Below are 16,997 nucleotides of genomic sequence, written 5' to 3' on the forward strand. Positions count from 1 at the left end.
TACTCTCACCCAACCTCAGCTGAGAAAAGCCCACTTGCATTAACCCTCATAATTTTGTACGCCTCCATTAAAATCCCCCTCATTTTCCTATACTCCAGCCAAGGTGACAATTCAAGGGAATAATATATCAGTAAAAACAACAGACACATCGGAGAATACTGTGACAGTGGGAAAGTGTGTATGTAACCGGAGGAAATAGCGGAGGTACTTAATGAATACTTTGATTCAGTATTCACTATGGAAAAGGATCTTGGCGATTGTAGGGATGACATGCAGTCGACTGAAAAGCTTGAGCATGTAGATATTAAGGCAGAGGATGTGCTGGAGCTTTTGGAAAGCATCAAGTTGGATACGTCACCAGGACCAGACGGGATGTACCCCAGGCTACTGTGGGAGGCGAGGGAGGAGATTGCTGAGACTCTGGCAATGATCTTTGTGTCATCAATAAGGATGGGAGAGGTTCCAGAGGACTGGAGGGTTGTAGATGTTCCCTTATTCAAGAAAGGGAATAGAGATAGCCCAGGAAATTATAGACCAGTGAGTCTTACTTCAGTAGTTGGTAAGTTGATGGAGAAGATCCTGAGATGTAGGATTTATGAACATTTGGAGAGGCATAATATGATTAGGAATAGTCAGCATGGCTTTGTCAAAGGCAGGTTGCACCTTATGAGCCTGATTGAGTTTTTTGAGGATGTGACTAAACACATTGATGAAGGTAGATCCGTAGATGTAGTGTATATGGATTTTAGCAAGGCATTTGATAAGATACCCCATGCAAGACTTATTGAGAAAGTAATAAGTAATAAGGAGGCACGGGACCCAAGGAGACATTGCTTTGTGGATCCAGAACTGGCTTGCCCACAGAAGGCAAAGAGTGGTTGCAGACGGGTTATATTCTGCATGGAGGCTGGTGACTGATGGTGTGCCTCAGGGATCTGTTCTGGGACCCCGACTCTTCATGATTTTTATTAATGACCTAGATGACGAAATCAAGGGATGGGTTAGTAAATCTGCTGATGACACAAAGGTTGGGGGTGTTGTGGATAATGAGGAGGGCTGTCAGAGGTTACAACGAGACAATGATAGGATGCAAAACTGGGCTGAGAAGTGGCAGATGGAGTTCAACCCGGGTAAGCGTGAGGTGGTTGTATTTTGGTAGGTCAAATATGATGGCAGTGTATAGCATTAATGGTAAGACTCTTGGCAGTGTGGAGGATCGGAGGGATCTTGGGGTCTGAGACCATAGGACACTAAAAGCTGCTGTGCAGGTTGACTCTGTGGTTAGGAAGGCATACGGCGTATTGGCCTTCGTCAATCGTGGGATTGAGTTTAAGAGCCGAGAGGTAATGTTGCAGCTATATAGGACCCTGGTCAGATCCACTTGGAGTACTGTGCTCAGTTCTAGTCACCTCACTACAGGAAGGATGTGGAAACCATAGAGCGGGTGCAGAGGAGATTTACAAGGATATTGCCTGGATTGGGGAGCATGCCTCATGAGAATAGCTTGAGTGAACTCGGCCTTTTCTCCTTGGAGCGACGGAGGATGAGAGGTGACCTGATAGAGGTATACAAGATAATGAGAGGAATTGGTCGTGTGGATAGTCAGAGGCTTTTTCCCAGGGCTGAAATGGGTAGCACGAGAGGGCAAAGTTTTAAGGTGCTTGGAAGTAGGTACAGAAGAGATGTCAGGGGTAAGTTTTTTACGCAGAGAGTGGTGAGTGCGTGGAATGGGCTGCTGCCGGCGGCAGGAATGATAGGGTCTTTTAAGAGACTCCTGGAGCTTAGAAAAATAAAGGGCTATGGGTAAAGCCTAGGCAGTTCTAAGGTAGGGACATGTTCAGCACAGCTTTGTGGGCCAAAGGGCCTGTATTGTGCTGTAGGTTTTCTATGTTTCTAATACATTCATTATTGAACTGAGAAAGCATGAAATATCACAGGAGTGTGTAAATATTCATGCTTCCCCAGACACGGTGTGAATTCTCCTCAAACTCATTGTTGATGAAACCCCTTTCCCTGTTCCCAATGGCCTGGAAACTGTGGTGCATGCTGGGATAACATTGACATGGTGTGATGGTGAACAGAATGATTCCTCTTCCACTGCATCAAAATCCATTCTGCTGGTCGGAAAGGAAAACGGCCACGGGACGTTACTTGATTTGCCCTTGAGCCGCTCAGTATGCTTCTCTTACAGACCTTCTCGGGAAACAATCAGTCATTGAGTGCTGATGCTGGAAGGTGGTGACTTCGGACACCAGGTGGAAAGGTTAGGAAGAGAGGCGGCAGAAAGAATATCAAAAGGCTGTGGACTGGGAGAGATGGGATTGGAGGCGGCACCAGGAAAGGGTGGAAAGGGGGGTGTGTGTCGGGATCAGGATTGGGAGAGACAGCAGTACTGAGCAAAGGGGAACAAGCAGCTGTGTTGGAAACAGGATTAGTGAAACTAGTTTGACACCGGAAGAAATGCAGTTTGGGAATACAGACCAGCATGGAGATGTGGGTGGTTGGCAGAGCTGTTTGAAGGAGAGCAGACTGTGACCTTAATGCTCTTTAAGAAACCCAAAACAACTTCCTCCTTTATCTCAAAATGTCCTATCATATGAATACACTCTGCACTGATCTCCCTATCCTCTATGTCACTCTCCTTGGTAAATACTGCTGTAAAGTACTCATTTAGGATCTCGCCCACATCCCCCAGATCCAAGTGAATGTTCCCCTCTTTATCCTTGAATGGTCCTAGCTTCTCTCTAGTTATTTTATTTGGAGATACAGTGTGCCCCACGCCGCACTGCCCTGCAAACCAGCGATTTAGCCCTCGCCTAATCACAGGACGATTCACATTGACCAATTAACCTAACTAACCGGTACGTCTTTGGACTGTGGGAGGAAATAAGGGCAACCGGAGGAAACCCACGCGCACATGGGAAGAATGTATAATCTTTCTTACAGAGGATATCGGAATTGCACTCCAAACTCCGACGACCCGAGCTATGATAGTGTTGCGCTAACTGCTACCGTGGCGGCCTCTTGCTCTGGATGTATGTAAAGAATTGGCGTGTAGTAAGCTGACTTCCAGCAGCATAGTGCTGAAGAAGATGAGCGGGGCCTCGGGTGCTGATCGGATCATGGGGGTTCGAATGCTTTGGCCCACGTGATTGGCCATCCATATCAGGACCTGGTGCACATGAGATTGGAGGTAACAATTCTAGCTGGGCAGACTGTGGCTGGCCCACCTGAATAGTGTACAAAGCAGGGATAGTTGGTCCAATTTCTAAAGAGTATTTGCATTAATTTTATCTTTCTTTTGATTTTCATGCTGCGCTTCCTGTTGGTGCCGGATTTGGTGACCTCCGCAGGCGATCCAGGTGAGCCGCAATGAGTGATTGTATACCAACTTGCCGTTTTTCCATTCCTTTAGCACAGCAAGCTGTTCCACGGGAATGTAATCAAACAGAAGTTCACATTGAATCTTAGAGTGACTCAGGGATGCCTTGAGGAGGGGGAGAAGCTCAGAAGGGAATTCCAAAACTTCTAGACTGGACACAGCAAGGGCTTGGTGCAGGTATTAAAATGAGGGAACATAAAAGGGAAAAAATGGAGCAGTTCTGGAGATATGAGGATTCTGAAGCTGGTGGAGGTTGTATGAAGTAAGACCACAGAGGCATTTGAAACTAAGGATGGGTGTTTGAAATCGAGTTATTACAATGTAAAAGGCAGCAGAAGGTAAATGGTGAGCTGGACATTCAGATTCAAATTTGTCATGTGCATTGGTCGGAAGAGCAATGGAATGCTTAAGTCTTGAGAACGTAAAGGCCTCAGTGGTATATGTGCCAAGGCAAAGTTACAGGTAGGTAGTATTAGGGGGAAGCAGGTGGTAGAGTGGATACATAGTCTGAATACCAATCGGACTGGATGTTGCAAGCACAGTGTGGCTCAGCTTAAGATAGTGGCCAGAGGCAGGCAGCTGGTTGATAGCCAGGAAAGAAGGGTTTGTTGTAACAGGTGAAGACAAGCAATATGAATAGCCAAGAAGTAGAGTAACTGGTATTTACTGAAAGTGGCACCTTCCCCCTTTGTGCAGTTGATTCTGTGAGCTTTTACTCATTATACCTGGTCAGAGTTTGGAAAAGTTTTGAACCTGGCCCTGATGCATTCTCTTGAACAAACTGACTGGAAGTTAGAAATTGGAAATAAGGGTCGCAAATGGTGGAACTACTTGGCGAAGTCAGACGGTGGGGAGGGGGGGGAGCAGAACTGACGATTCAGTATTTCCGTGTCTGTTTCTCCCATCATTGCTGCTGCTTGATTTGCTGAATATTTCTAGCAGCATCTGTGCTTGCTGCATACTTTGTGGTTTTTGGAGAGTGTGCAAGAGTTAGTCAGAGAATTTTTAGCTAATTTCCAGCGTTAAGATGGAATGTTATTTTTCTAACACTCATCCAGTACTTCTCACCAGTAGAAAACAGAGTAGAGTGGAGAAATTCATCTGATCCTCTTCATTTCCAGGCGGGCAGCTTGTGTTAACATTACCACATAGTTGCATGGAACTTTCAAGCTGCATGGTTTCTTAAGTGATTCTAAACTTCACTGCTCTGGCTTTTCAGAATTTTGATTCTCATGTGTGTACAAAAATTGCATTATTTTTGGATTTCTTTGATGGCCTGGTCTGTAAACACCACGTTTGTTGATTGAACTGCAGGCCCTCCTGGTTCCACAATTTTTAGCGACATAATGAACCCAGCTGATTATACAGGAGATCCTGGTCCACCGGGGCCACCTGGCTTGCCAGGCAATTCGGGGTCAAAGGGCATGCCCGGTCTTCGTGGCCAGCCAGGTAGGGTCTGTTTTGCGTGTATATTCTATAAGAACTACGAAAATGATAGGATAATTCTTAGTACAAATTAGGCCAGGGTTACACGTATCCAATGGAGGAAACAATGGAAGTTTCTCTGTTCCTCTGCCATGTGGTTGTCTGGTCAAACTCAATAATTCAAGTTTATTCTTGAACGTTGAAACCAGATATCTGCTCCTGTGGTTTCCATCTGTATGGATTGTTCATGAGTTAGATGTTCCATTGTCCATTCCTGATGGCCTCAGTCACATAATTAGAGAGGGCTTTAATTTCCATTTGTATATCAGTTATCCAGAGCTACCTGAATTTGTGCAGATGTGATTTAGAAATGGCATTCATTAATCTGGTTACAAGATTAAAGACAGAGATTTACTGCCCTGTATCTCTCCCATGGCGTGACCTCTTCCTTTTGGCTTCACAAATGTCACTGGGATTAAAGTTGCCTGGTTGCAGAAGACCTTGGGTGACTAAACATGCTGCTCTGGACAATGATGAGGAGTCCTGTTGAATTCAAACAGGTGACTCACTTAAAAAGATCTGAGTAATTTCAAATGGAGTAGGTCAGAACAGGCAACCAAGCAGAATTAATAGAACAATATATGAGCGACAATACATTATTACATGGTGCTTCACTTCGTTTTGACTTTCCATGTTTTACTCATTTATAGTACAGCCCCTTGTTTTAAAAAATGCTTCATAGAAAACACTTTCTGCACCAAATGGCTTTTTCCTTGCTGTAACAATACCGCGATTTTATTTATTCCACTATATTAATCAATAACTTACTGGGACTTTAGGGTAGAAGTCCTTGTTTTTATCTTTTCTTTGGGTGCGGGCACAAACTGCATAATCAGCATTTGGGAAGCTGATTATGAGGAAAGTTCTGTACTTGTAAAGCATTTTTCATCACCGTAAGATGTCATAAAGAATTTGCAAGCCAATTTACTGTTTTAGAAGCATGATCAATAATACGGGCGATGCCATGTTTGTGCAGCAAGGTTTCACAAATAGCAATAAAATAATGAGCAAACAAACTGTTTCACATGTTGGGATGGGGTGGGATTGGAAGAAGAAGATTAAAAAATTGGCAAAGAAACCCGAGGGAACACCCCTGCTTGTTCAAAAAATCCCACAGAGTCTTCATAAGTTCATAACGTCAGAAAAACACAGCACAGAAACAGGCCCATCTAGTCTGTACTGAAACATTGAAACTGCCTACTCCCATCAAAGTGCACCGGGACCATAACCCTCCATACCCTTCCCATCCAGGCACTGATCCGAACTTCTCTTAAACATTGAAATCAAGCTTGCATTCACCACTTGTGCTGGCAGCTTGTTCCACACTCTCACGACCCTCGGAGTGAAGAAACTTCCCCTCATGTTCCCCTCAAATTTTTCACCTCTGGTTGTAGTACCACCCGACCTCAATGGAAAAAGACTGCTTGCATCTACCCTATCTATACCCCTCGTAATTGTGTATACCTCTATCAAATTTCCTCACAATCTTCTACATTCCAAACAGTAAAATCCTAACCTAATCAATCTTTCCTTATAACTCAGGTAGCATCCTTATAAATTTTCTCTGGACTCTTTCAACTTTATGTACATCTTCCCTGTAGGTAGATGACCAAAGCTGCACATAATTCTCCAAATGAGGCCTCATCAACATCTTGTACAACTTCAACATATCATGTCCCCTGAGAGAGTCTCTAGTTAATAGTTCAAGCAAAATGCAGCAGCTGTGATGATGTAGCGTTCCCTCAGAAAGTTTCTGCAGTGTATGTGAGATTCCATGAAGAATACACACAGGGCCACTTTTTTAGGAACAACAGTACATCTGCTCATTGGTGCAAATATCTAATCAGCCAATCATGTGGCAGCAACTCAACGGATAAAAGCATGTAGACATGGTCAAGGAGTTCAATTGTTGTTCAGATCAAATATCAGAATGCGGAAGAAATGTGATTAAGGTGATTTTGACGATAGAATGTTTGTTTAACTGTGGAATGAGACTAAAACCACCTAGACGGTGAAAAGTAAAAAAAAACATACTGTGAGAGGCAGTTCCGTGGGCAAAAATGTCAGTGGAGAACTGCCTAACTGGTTTGAGATGACGGGAAGGTGACACCATTACAACACTGGTGCATTCAGAGGTGCTCTTCTGCACACAGCATATCGAACCTTGAAGTGGATGGGCTATAGAGACCACGAGCATACAGAAATACGTGCAGTGGCCACTTTATTAGGTACGTCCTGTTCCTAATGAGGTGACCGCTGCGTGTGTGTTGGTGAGACGCGCTGTTGTTTGAACCAACATCCGGAAAGTTTTAAAGCAGCTAAGCTAAGCTATCAGTGCAAGCAACCGAAGCTACAAATAAAAGGCATTCGCCTGCCACTCAGCCAGCCTTTTGTTGTGAACCTGAAGGGGATGTGTGGCACACGTCCATGCACATGCGAGTTACTGGAAGATGTAATCCGTCAGAATGTTACAGTAAATTGAAATAAAACAACTGCAGATACTGGAAATCTAAAACAAGGTTGTTGGCCGCCTTGGAACGGGAAGCCTGCCTGCTGAGCTCTGAGTTAAAGTTGATGCAAGCATTAATATTCCATTCAAATGAATGGGGGACTTAGCTTTTGGAGAACAGTAAATATATAACTAACTTTTTAATACTTTTAAACACTTTTTAAGTTTCCTTTTAAAATATGTTCCAATTAGTATGTCTTTTTGTGCATGTCTAAAGTATTCAGAAACAAAAAACTCCTCCAAATACATTGATATTTTTGAGAGCTCTGAACCCTGGGTATAGGTTTCATTGTCCCTTCCGTGACCGCAGTAGGCTACCTATGCTGAGATAGCCCTGTGCACCATTCTGCGAGAGGAGCCTAGCTCTGACTGAGAAATCTGTGTCTGGGGTCATGATGGAACAAATAGCATGGTGTAAGCCAGTGGCATTTGGGGCAATTATGCTCGGGGCACAGGAATTCTAGTTCAATCCCAGTGTCCTCTTTGTATCCACAGAATGTGTGGGTTTTTTTTCCCCCCAAGTCCTTTTTTACCACAGTCCAAAGGCATGGAGAGTAGGTTAGTTGGTCATTGTAAATTGTCCCGTCATCAGATTCGGGTTAATTCGGGGTTGCTGGGCCGTGTGGCTTGAAGGACTGTAAGGGCCTTATTGTGCTCTGTATCTCTAATTAAAAATAAATAAATAAATAAAATGGAAAATGTGCAAAGATTCCCCATTGGCTCAAAGGAAAAAGCTGTCCTGCAACTGACCTTGCAGTTTCTAATAAAGTCTAAACTGAATGGAAGGCATTGAAGTACTATGGTAGCATAGTGGCTGTGTTACCAGACTAGCAGCTGGAATTCTGGGCCATTTATGCAGAGATTGAGGCCCACCACAGCAGCTGGGGAATTCAAGCACAAGTAATAGAATAAATCTGGAATTCAAACCAGTTGGTAATGGTAAGTATGAAACAACCGGAATGTTGTAATACACCATCAAGTTTACTGATAATCATCAGGGGATGAAATCTGCTATTCTTCTCCAGTCCACTGATACGTGACTCCAAACAGAGCAATTGAAAATGGAAAACAAATGTTGACTTTTCCAATGATCTCCTAAATGCAGAAAAATATATCTACACTCAGTGGTCACATTGTTAGCTACCTCCCGTCCTTAATAAATTGGTCACTGAGTGTGTGCTCATGGTCTGCTGCTGCTGTAACCCACCCAATACAAGGTTTGATAGGTTGTGTATTCAGAGATGCTCTTCTACACACCGCTGTTGCAATGCATGGTTATTTGAACTAGTGGCATGTTCCTGTCAGCTTGAACCAGTCTGGCCATTTTTCTCTGACCTCTCTCATTAACAAGGCACTTTTGCCCACAGAACTGCCACTCACTGGATGTTTTTTTTTGTTTCTCACACTATTCAGTGTAAAATCTAGATCAGGGGTTCCCAACCTTCTTTACATCATGTTCCAATACCATTAAGCAAGGGTCTGTGGACCCCATGTTGGGAATCCCTGCTCTAGAGACTGTTGTGTGTGAAAATCCCAGGAGATCAGTAGCTTCTGAGATACTCAAACCACCCTGTCTGCCACCAACAATTATTCCACAATCAAAGTCATTTAAATCACATTTCTTCCCCATTCTAATGTTTGATCTGAACAACATCTGAACCTCCAGATCATGTCTGCATGCTTTTATGCTTTGAATTGCTGCCACATGATTGGCTGGTTAGATATTTGTATCAGTGAGTAGGTGTACAGGTGTTTCTAATAAAGTGGCCACTGAAAGTGCATACCAACTGGCGTTACACTGAATGGTTCTTAAGATATAATTGAACATTGCCCTCAGGCCATTCTCACTTTGCTCCAACTAGAAGTTTATTTTTGCCCATGTATTTTGTCTGCATTTGAACTAAATGAAGAGCTTCTCACTTGCAAAAAACTGCTCTTGGCTTTCTGATTTGTAGCCTACCTTTAGAAGTCCCTTTCTATGTCCTGTTCCCTTTTCCACAAATGTTAATACACACACAAACACCTTCACGCTATCACACTGACACGTATGCACACATTTGTACATTTATATACATTTGTGCCTGCTCTTATTCTCATCTTCAAACACTCTTTTACACTCAAATCAGAACTTGCAGACTTGTTCTCTCCTTTACATCCATGTGCAAGCATACATACTGATGCAAATGTTTTTAGTTTTTTTCCTTCTGATATTCAATGAAATCATTATTTAATTTCAAATTTATTGCTAAAATCTGAATGTTATTTTAGAGTTCAATTACCTGCAAATTGCTGATATTCTAACAAGCCTTGGATAAATATGTATATGTTTCTGCTCCCTGCCTATCTACAGGGCCCAAGGGGCAAAAAGGCAGACCAGGCGAGCTGGGTCCTGTTGGCCCTGTTGGTCCCCCTGGGCCTCCCGGAGACCCTGGCAGACCTGGGCAACGAGGGATGACTGGAGACCAAGGTGAGGAAGGAAAAAGTAACATTGGTTTAGCATTTTACCCAGTAAACATAGAGACCTGTTTCATAAAAGAAGCTCTCCAAGATGTTTTTTTCTGTTATAAACATTCTTTCCAGAATTTTCTGTTGAAATCTTCTTGTATTTAAGGATTTGGTCCTAACCACAGGAAAACATAGTTTTCAATTGCTTGGGAAGTGGGAAGGGTTGATGAGTATGGGGTAAAATGCAAAAGTTGGGAGTAAAGTGTAATTTAAAGAATTTGGGGAGGAATCCAGTTGCCCAATTACAATTTCAAGGGAGAAGGTAAGAGTAGATCATTTCCTGCCTACCCAGTATCAGTGTGTGTGTCTAGGTTCAGAATCAGAATCAGGTTTATTATCACAATGTATGCCATAAAACTACTTATTTTATGTCAAGTGTACAGTGCAAGCCATAAAAAGTTGCAATGAATTACAAAATAAATCGTGCAATAGAAGGAATGATGAGGTAATGTTCATGGAGTATTCAGAAATTTGATGGTGGCCTTCAGGCTCCTGTATCACCTCCCTGATGATAGTAATGGAAGAGGACATGTCCCAGACAGTGGGGCTCTTTAGTGATGGATGTAGCTGCCTTGAGGCATCACCTGCTGAAGATGTCCTCGGTGGTGGGCAAGGCTTTGCCTGCAGTGGAACTGGCTGATCCTAGAACCCTCTGCAGTCTATTTCGGTCCTGAGCATGTGAGCCTTCATACCAGGCTGTGGTGCAGCCAGTCAGAATGATCTCAATCGTACATTTATAGAAGTTCACCAGAGTCTTTGGTGACATACCAAATCTCCTCAAACTGTTCACGAAACAACTTCCTAACAAGGGACTTTCGTCAACAAATCTGGCGTGTGATTGCGTCAATATGTCGGGCCCAGGATAGATCATCAGAGATGCTGACACGCAGGAACCTGGAAGGCTCAGCCTTTCCACCATTGATCCCTCACTGAGGACTGGTGTGTGTTCCCTCGACTTCCCCTTCCTGTTCGTTGGTTTTGCTGCTGTTGAGTGGAGGTTTGTCTCCATGCAACCTGCTGAACTACCTCACTCCTATAGGCCTCCTCGTTACCATCTGAGATTCCACTAGCGCCGGATTGTTTTCTGAGAATTTACTGATGCCGTTCGGGTGGCGCCTGGCCACATAGTCATGAGTCTGGAGAGAGTAGAGCAATGGGATAGGCACACCTTCTTCAGGTGAACCTGTGTTCATTGTCAGCGAGAAGGAAACGTCATTACTGATCACGTCGTGGCTATCCCTCGAGTTCGAGAATGATGGCCTTCGTTCTGACGAAGTGGCCCACAGAGTGAAGACGCCTGTGCGTGTATTTGTTTAACGTGTACTTGATGTTGCACTCCAAGAAGCACACGATACTTCACAAATCAACCAACTGATTCCAATGACATGGAAACCATGACGATTGGAGCTGATGGATTTGTGGCACCCTTCATCCACCTTCACAGCCATTGAGTTCGAAGTAACTTTGTCCGCCTGTTCCATTGTTGAGGTCTTGGTTGCATTGCTCTTTGTCAGGGACCTCACCCTCGACCTTACCGCCATGGGTGACCCTACCAGGAGCATAGCTCCAGAAGGCATCGCTCTTGGGATCACAGGGTCACACAAGCTTCTCCACTGCGACAAGGTGACAATCCGCGGAGAAGCTGATTGCTGATCTACACTGACTATGGTCTTCCAATAATGAAGCTGAGGATCCAGTTGCAGAGGGAGGCCCAGAGGCCCAGATTTTGATGTTTGAGGATTAGTAGTGAGGTGACGACAGTGTTGAATGCTGGTCTGTAAATGATGAACAGTAGCCCTGATATCTGTTTTGCTGTTGCCTAGGTGCTCCAAAGCAGAGTGGGGAGCCAGTGAGACTGCATCTGCTGTAGACCTGTTGTGGTGGTAGGCAAATTGCAATGGGCCCATTATAGCTCAGGGAGGAGTTAATTTTAGCCGTGACTAACCTCTCAAAGTGCTTCATCACAGTAGATATGAGTACTGTTGGGTGATGGTCATTGAGGGAGCCCACCCTGCTCTTCACGAACACTAGTATGACTTCTGTCCTTTGCAAGCATGTGGGAACTTCAGACCACAGCGCTGAGAGGCTTAAAATGTCTTTGAACACTCCAATGAGTTGATCAGTACAGGGTGTCAGTCCCCTGCTGGTTACACTGTCAGGGTCTGACCCTTGCAGGAGTTCACCTTCTTGAGGGATGTACTAACATCAACCACCCAGACAGAGATCACAGGGATCCCAGATGCCCTGGAGATTCGCATGGGGGTAATGTTATTCTCCCTTTCACAGAGTGTATAAAAGTTGTTGAGCTCACTGGGGAGTGAAGTAAAGCCATTAGGTTTTGCCTTTATAGAAAGTAATGTTATGCTATGCAAACCCTGCCACAGCTGTCATGCATCTGATTGTATCTCTAACTTCACACAGAATTGGCCTTTTGCTCTCACGATAGTCAATAGGATACACGAGACAGCAGGGGCTGGAATCTGGAATCTGCTGGAGGAACTGTGCGTGTCGAGCAGCATTGTGGGGAGAAAGGAATTGCCATTGTTTCAGATTAAAAGCCTGCATCTGGAGTCCATTTCCTGAAGTGTCAGGAATTCTTCTTCCCCTCACAGATGCTGCACTACCTGCTGGGTTCCTCCTGCAGATTGTTTTTGGGTCTAGGTTCACACTGAATGAACGTGTGTCTAAATCTTTCATTCCTCTAACTTTAAACCCCCCAATCAGCTATCAACCTCGACCATGGCTTCAGTAGATCTTGCACTAATACATTATACTATAGAAAGAAAATGATAAAATCTCATACTTCTGCCTTACCAGTGACTCTTCTAAACAGGTATAAATGATTAAATTTAATTCTCGATGCTTCCTGGGGTATTGGTTACCCTTGGGATCTTGTGGGCTCTCAGAATCCGAATCAGGTTTATTATCACTGTCATATGTCATTAAATCTGTTCTTTTATTGTAGCAGTACAGTGCAAGAAATAAAAAATATAAGCTACAATAAAAAAACATAACTAAATAGTGCAAATGAGGAATAGCAAGGCAGTGTGCATGGACTATTCAGAAATCTGATGGCAGAGGGGAAAAAAACTGTTGCTAAGATGTTGAGTGTGGGTCTTCAGGCTCCTGTACCCTCCTCCCTGTTGGTAGTAATGAGAAAAGGACATGCCAACGGTGGTGAGGGCCCTTAATGACTAGTGTTGCTGCCTTCAGGCATCTTTGATGGTGGAGAGGCTTGTGACGAGGGATTTCATGTGGTTAGTTGGCACCAATGAACAACGCGACCAGCGGTGACATCCTTCAGACAGTTCACAAAACTACTTCTGTTACTCTTTCTTGTTCTGAATGTGATTCTACTACTAAGCTGCGTGTGATGGAAACCTGTGATTTACATTTTGATGGTGCGTTTTTTTTTGGGCCAATTGAGTGATTTGGTGCTTTGCTGTCTCGGAGCGAGTTTGGTGAGGTTTGGCCTGGAGACAGAGCATGAGCCCATAATCAACTCTATTCCCCACTGATTAAAGCATCGAGCAAGATTGAAATCAACAAGAACATGAGCGGAAGGTGAGCAAGTGTTCAGCACTGCCTGCCTGCGTTTGACCGGTCTCCCTCTCCCTTTCTCTCTTGCTCACCGCTGCCAGAGAAAGGTGCAGGAGTCTTGGGTATTGGGCAAGGCTTGATCGACGTTGTTTGTGGATAGGACTTGTTTTCAGAGGACCCTGCAATTCATTTTATATGAGTTTCTGCTTCCTCCTTTTCTCATTCCTGTTTTGTGCGATTTTGATCGGGGCAGACTAGCTCTGCGGCCTTCAGTCAATGAAGGACACAACGCTAAATTGAACTGAGCCAATCTAAACTGAGCATTCATAGACTGTTTCAAGGTTTGATGTTTAATATTCTGTGTGCTGTTTGTTTGCTTTTTTGCTACTTGCGTGATTTGTTTTTTTTCGCGTTTAATGTTTTCTTTGAACGGGTTCCATGGTGTTTCTTTGTTTCGTGGCTGTCTGCAGGAGGACTAATCTCAGGCCTGTACATTGCACAAGTACTTTGATAATAAATGTACTTTGAATCTTTGACCGTGATGAAGCTGGCAGAGTCAACATCTCTCTATAGCCCCTTTTGATCCTAAGCATTGGAGCATCTATACCAGACAGTATGTCATCAGTCAGAACACTCTCCACAGTACACCCAAAGAAATTTTCTACAGTCTTTGATGATATACCAAATCTCCTGAAACTCCTAATGAAATAGAGCCACTGGACTTGCTGGGAAGATCTTTCCTTAAAATAGCCCAGCGACTTTCTCAGAAGCTTTTTCCATGGGACACCTTGGCAGCTTTTGAAATATAGTATTCTTGTGCTTTTGATCTGGTTCTCTGAATGCAAATTTTTAAAAACCATTTGGAGGAGGTGAAAACAAAAGTGCTCATATTCCTAAAATTTCTCTAGAGGCTACAGAAAATGAATTTACCAGCAGCGAGTCTCCTTTTAGAATGACTACATGTGACCTAACACATCCAGAGTTTCAGTGACTGTACCTGCTACCTGCTCTCATTGCAAGACTGATCAGTTTCAGTCATAGTCATAGTCATACTTTATTGATCCCGGGGGAAGCTGGTTTTCGTTACAGTTGCACCATAAATAATAAATAGTAATAAAACCATAAATAGTTAAATAGTAATATGTAAATTATGCCAGTAAACTATGAAATAAGTCTAGGACCAGCCTATTGGCTCAGAGTGTCTGACTCTCCAAGGGAGGAGTTGTAAAGTTTGATGGCCACAGGCAGGAATGACTTCCTATGACGCTCTGTGTTGCATCTCGGTGGAATGAGTCTCTGGCTGAATGTACTCCTGTGCCCAACCAGTACATTATATAGTGGATGGGAGACATTGTCCAAGATGGCATGCAACTTAGATAGCATCCTCTTTTCAGACACCACCGTGACAGAGTCCAATTCCATCCCCACAACATCACTGGCCTTACGAATGAGTTTGTTGATTCTGTTGGTGTTTGCTGCCCTCAGCCTGCTGCCCCAGCACACAACAACAAACATGATAGCACTGGCCACCACAGACTCATAGAATATCCTCAGCATCATCCAGGAAATGTTAAAGGACCTTAGTCTCCTCAGGAAATAGTTGGCTCTCACCCTTCTTGTAGACAGCCTCAGTGTTCTTTGACCAGTCCAGTTTATTGTCAATTTGTATCCCCAGGTATTTGTAATCCTCCACCACATCCACACTGACCCCCTGGATGGAAACAGGGGTCACCGGTACCTTAGCTTTCCTCAGGTCTACCACCATCTCCTTAGTCTTTTTCACATTAAGCTGCAGATAATTCTGCTCACACCATGTGACAAAGTTTCCTACCGTAGCCCTGTACTCAGCCTCATCTCCCTTGCTGATGCATCCAACTATGGCAGAGTCATCCGAAAACTTCTGAAGATGACAAGACTCTGTGCAGTAGTTGAAGTCTGAGGTGTAAATGGTGAAGAGAAAGGGAGACAAGACAGTCCCCTGTGGAGCCCCAGTGCTGCTGATCACTCTGACGGACACACAGTGTTGCAAGCACACGTACTGTGGTCTGCCAGTCAGGTAATCAAGAATCCATGACACCAGGGAAGCATCCACCGGCATCGCTGTCAGCTTCTCCCCCAGCAGAGCAGGGTGGATGGTGTTGAACGCACTGGAGAAGTCAAAAAAACATGACCTTCACAGTGCTCGCTGGCTTGTCCAGGTGGGCGTAGACACGGTTCAGCAGGTAGACGATGGCATCCTCAACTCCTAGTCGGGGCTGGTAGGCGAACTGGAGGGGATCTAAGTGTGGCCTGACCATAGGCCGGAGCAGCTCCGGAACAAGTCTCTCCAGGGTCTTCATGATGTGGGAGGTCAATGCCATCGGTCTGTAGTCATTGAGGCCACTGGGGCGCGGCGTCTTCGGCACAGGGACGAGGCAGGACATCTTCCACAGTACAGGAACCCTTTTTGCCCTGTTCTCAACTTCACGGGATCCATTCCTGATTTCCCTTTCTTTCCTGGATCTATGTGTCACCATATGTTAGGAGACATGCATTACACACAGGCAACTCTGAGATGTTTTCCTTCTTCCCCAAGTCAAACCAATCCTCTGCTACAGTGTTTGGACCCCTGGACCATATCTCATCTATTTCCTGCAATTCTGCTTTTGCCTTCACTCCTTGATAGAACAAGGTTAGAGACCACCACACCCGCCCCACCCCCCGGTCCTCACTTTCAATCCCACCAGTCTCTGTATTCAGTTGATCAGCTCTGGCATATTCTATCACCTTCAACATATCTCCCCTTCACCTTTCAGTATTTCGAAGGGACTGTTCCCTTCATGACTTCCTGGCCCTCGCTTCCATTTTCCATTGTCCAGGGACCCACACGGTCTGTCCGGGCGAAGTAGTTCCAGATATCAGGACTGAAGGCAGGTTGTTGGGATTGTGAAACAGCAGATCTACTAACTATGCCACTCAATCAGAGTTATTCTCTTTGTCCTATTCATCCCTCTGCCATTCTATCTGCAACTTAAAACTCACTTCTTTCTCTTCAAGTTCTGATGAAGGGTCTCTGACCTGAAAATTTAACTGTGTTTTTCTTTCTACAGATGCATCCTGATTTGTTGGGTATTTGCAGCATTTTGTAGTTTCTTTTCGTTTCACATTCCCACTATCTAAATTGAGGTATTTGAAATTATGAGGGGGATAGACAGAGTTGATGTGGATAGGCTTTTTCCATTGAGAGTGGGGAAGATTCAAACAAGAGGACATCAGTTGAGAGTTAAAGGGCAAAAGTTTAGGGGTAACATGAGGGGGAACTTCTTTACTCAGAGAGTGGTAGCTGTGTGGAATGAGCTTCCAGCAGAAGTGGTTGAGGCAGGTTCGATGTTGTCATTTAAAGTTAAATTGGATAGATATATGGACAGAAAAGGAATGGAAGGTTATGGGCTGAGTGCAGGTCGGTGGCACTAGGTGAGAGTAATAGTTCGGCATGGACTAGAAGGGCCAAAATGGCCTATTTCCGTGCTGTAATTGTTATATAGTTATACGGTTATATTGATCTTTAAAGAAAAAAGAGATTAGCTGTTATTTGCC

The 16,997-nt window shown here is 44.2% G+C and overlaps 1 protein-coding gene across 1 annotated transcript in view; it reads left to right on the top strand.

The window, feature by feature from the left end:
* The first annotated feature begins 2,917 nt into the window (after window positions 1-2,917).
* The window catches only part of LOC140197006 (collagen alpha-2(IV) chain-like), a 36,077-nt gene continuing 21,997 nt past the window's right edge, over window positions 2,918-16,997 (top strand). The window contains exons 1-3 of the mRNA XM_072256939.1: window positions 2,918-3,035; window positions 4,697-4,831; window positions 9,727-9,843. Of these exons, the coding sequence (XP_072113040.1) occupies window positions 2,918-3,035; window positions 4,697-4,831; window positions 9,727-9,843 (370 nt within the window). The remainder of the gene's footprint in view (window positions 3,036-4,696; window positions 4,832-9,726; window positions 9,844-16,997) is intronic.

This window comes from Mobula birostris, chromosome 4 (genome assembly GCF_030028105.1).
Source record: "Mobula birostris isolate sMobBir1 chromosome 4, sMobBir1.hap1, whole genome shotgun sequence".
Classification (NCBI taxonomy): domain Eukaryota; kingdom Metazoa; phylum Chordata; class Chondrichthyes; order Myliobatiformes; family Myliobatidae; genus Mobula; species Mobula birostris.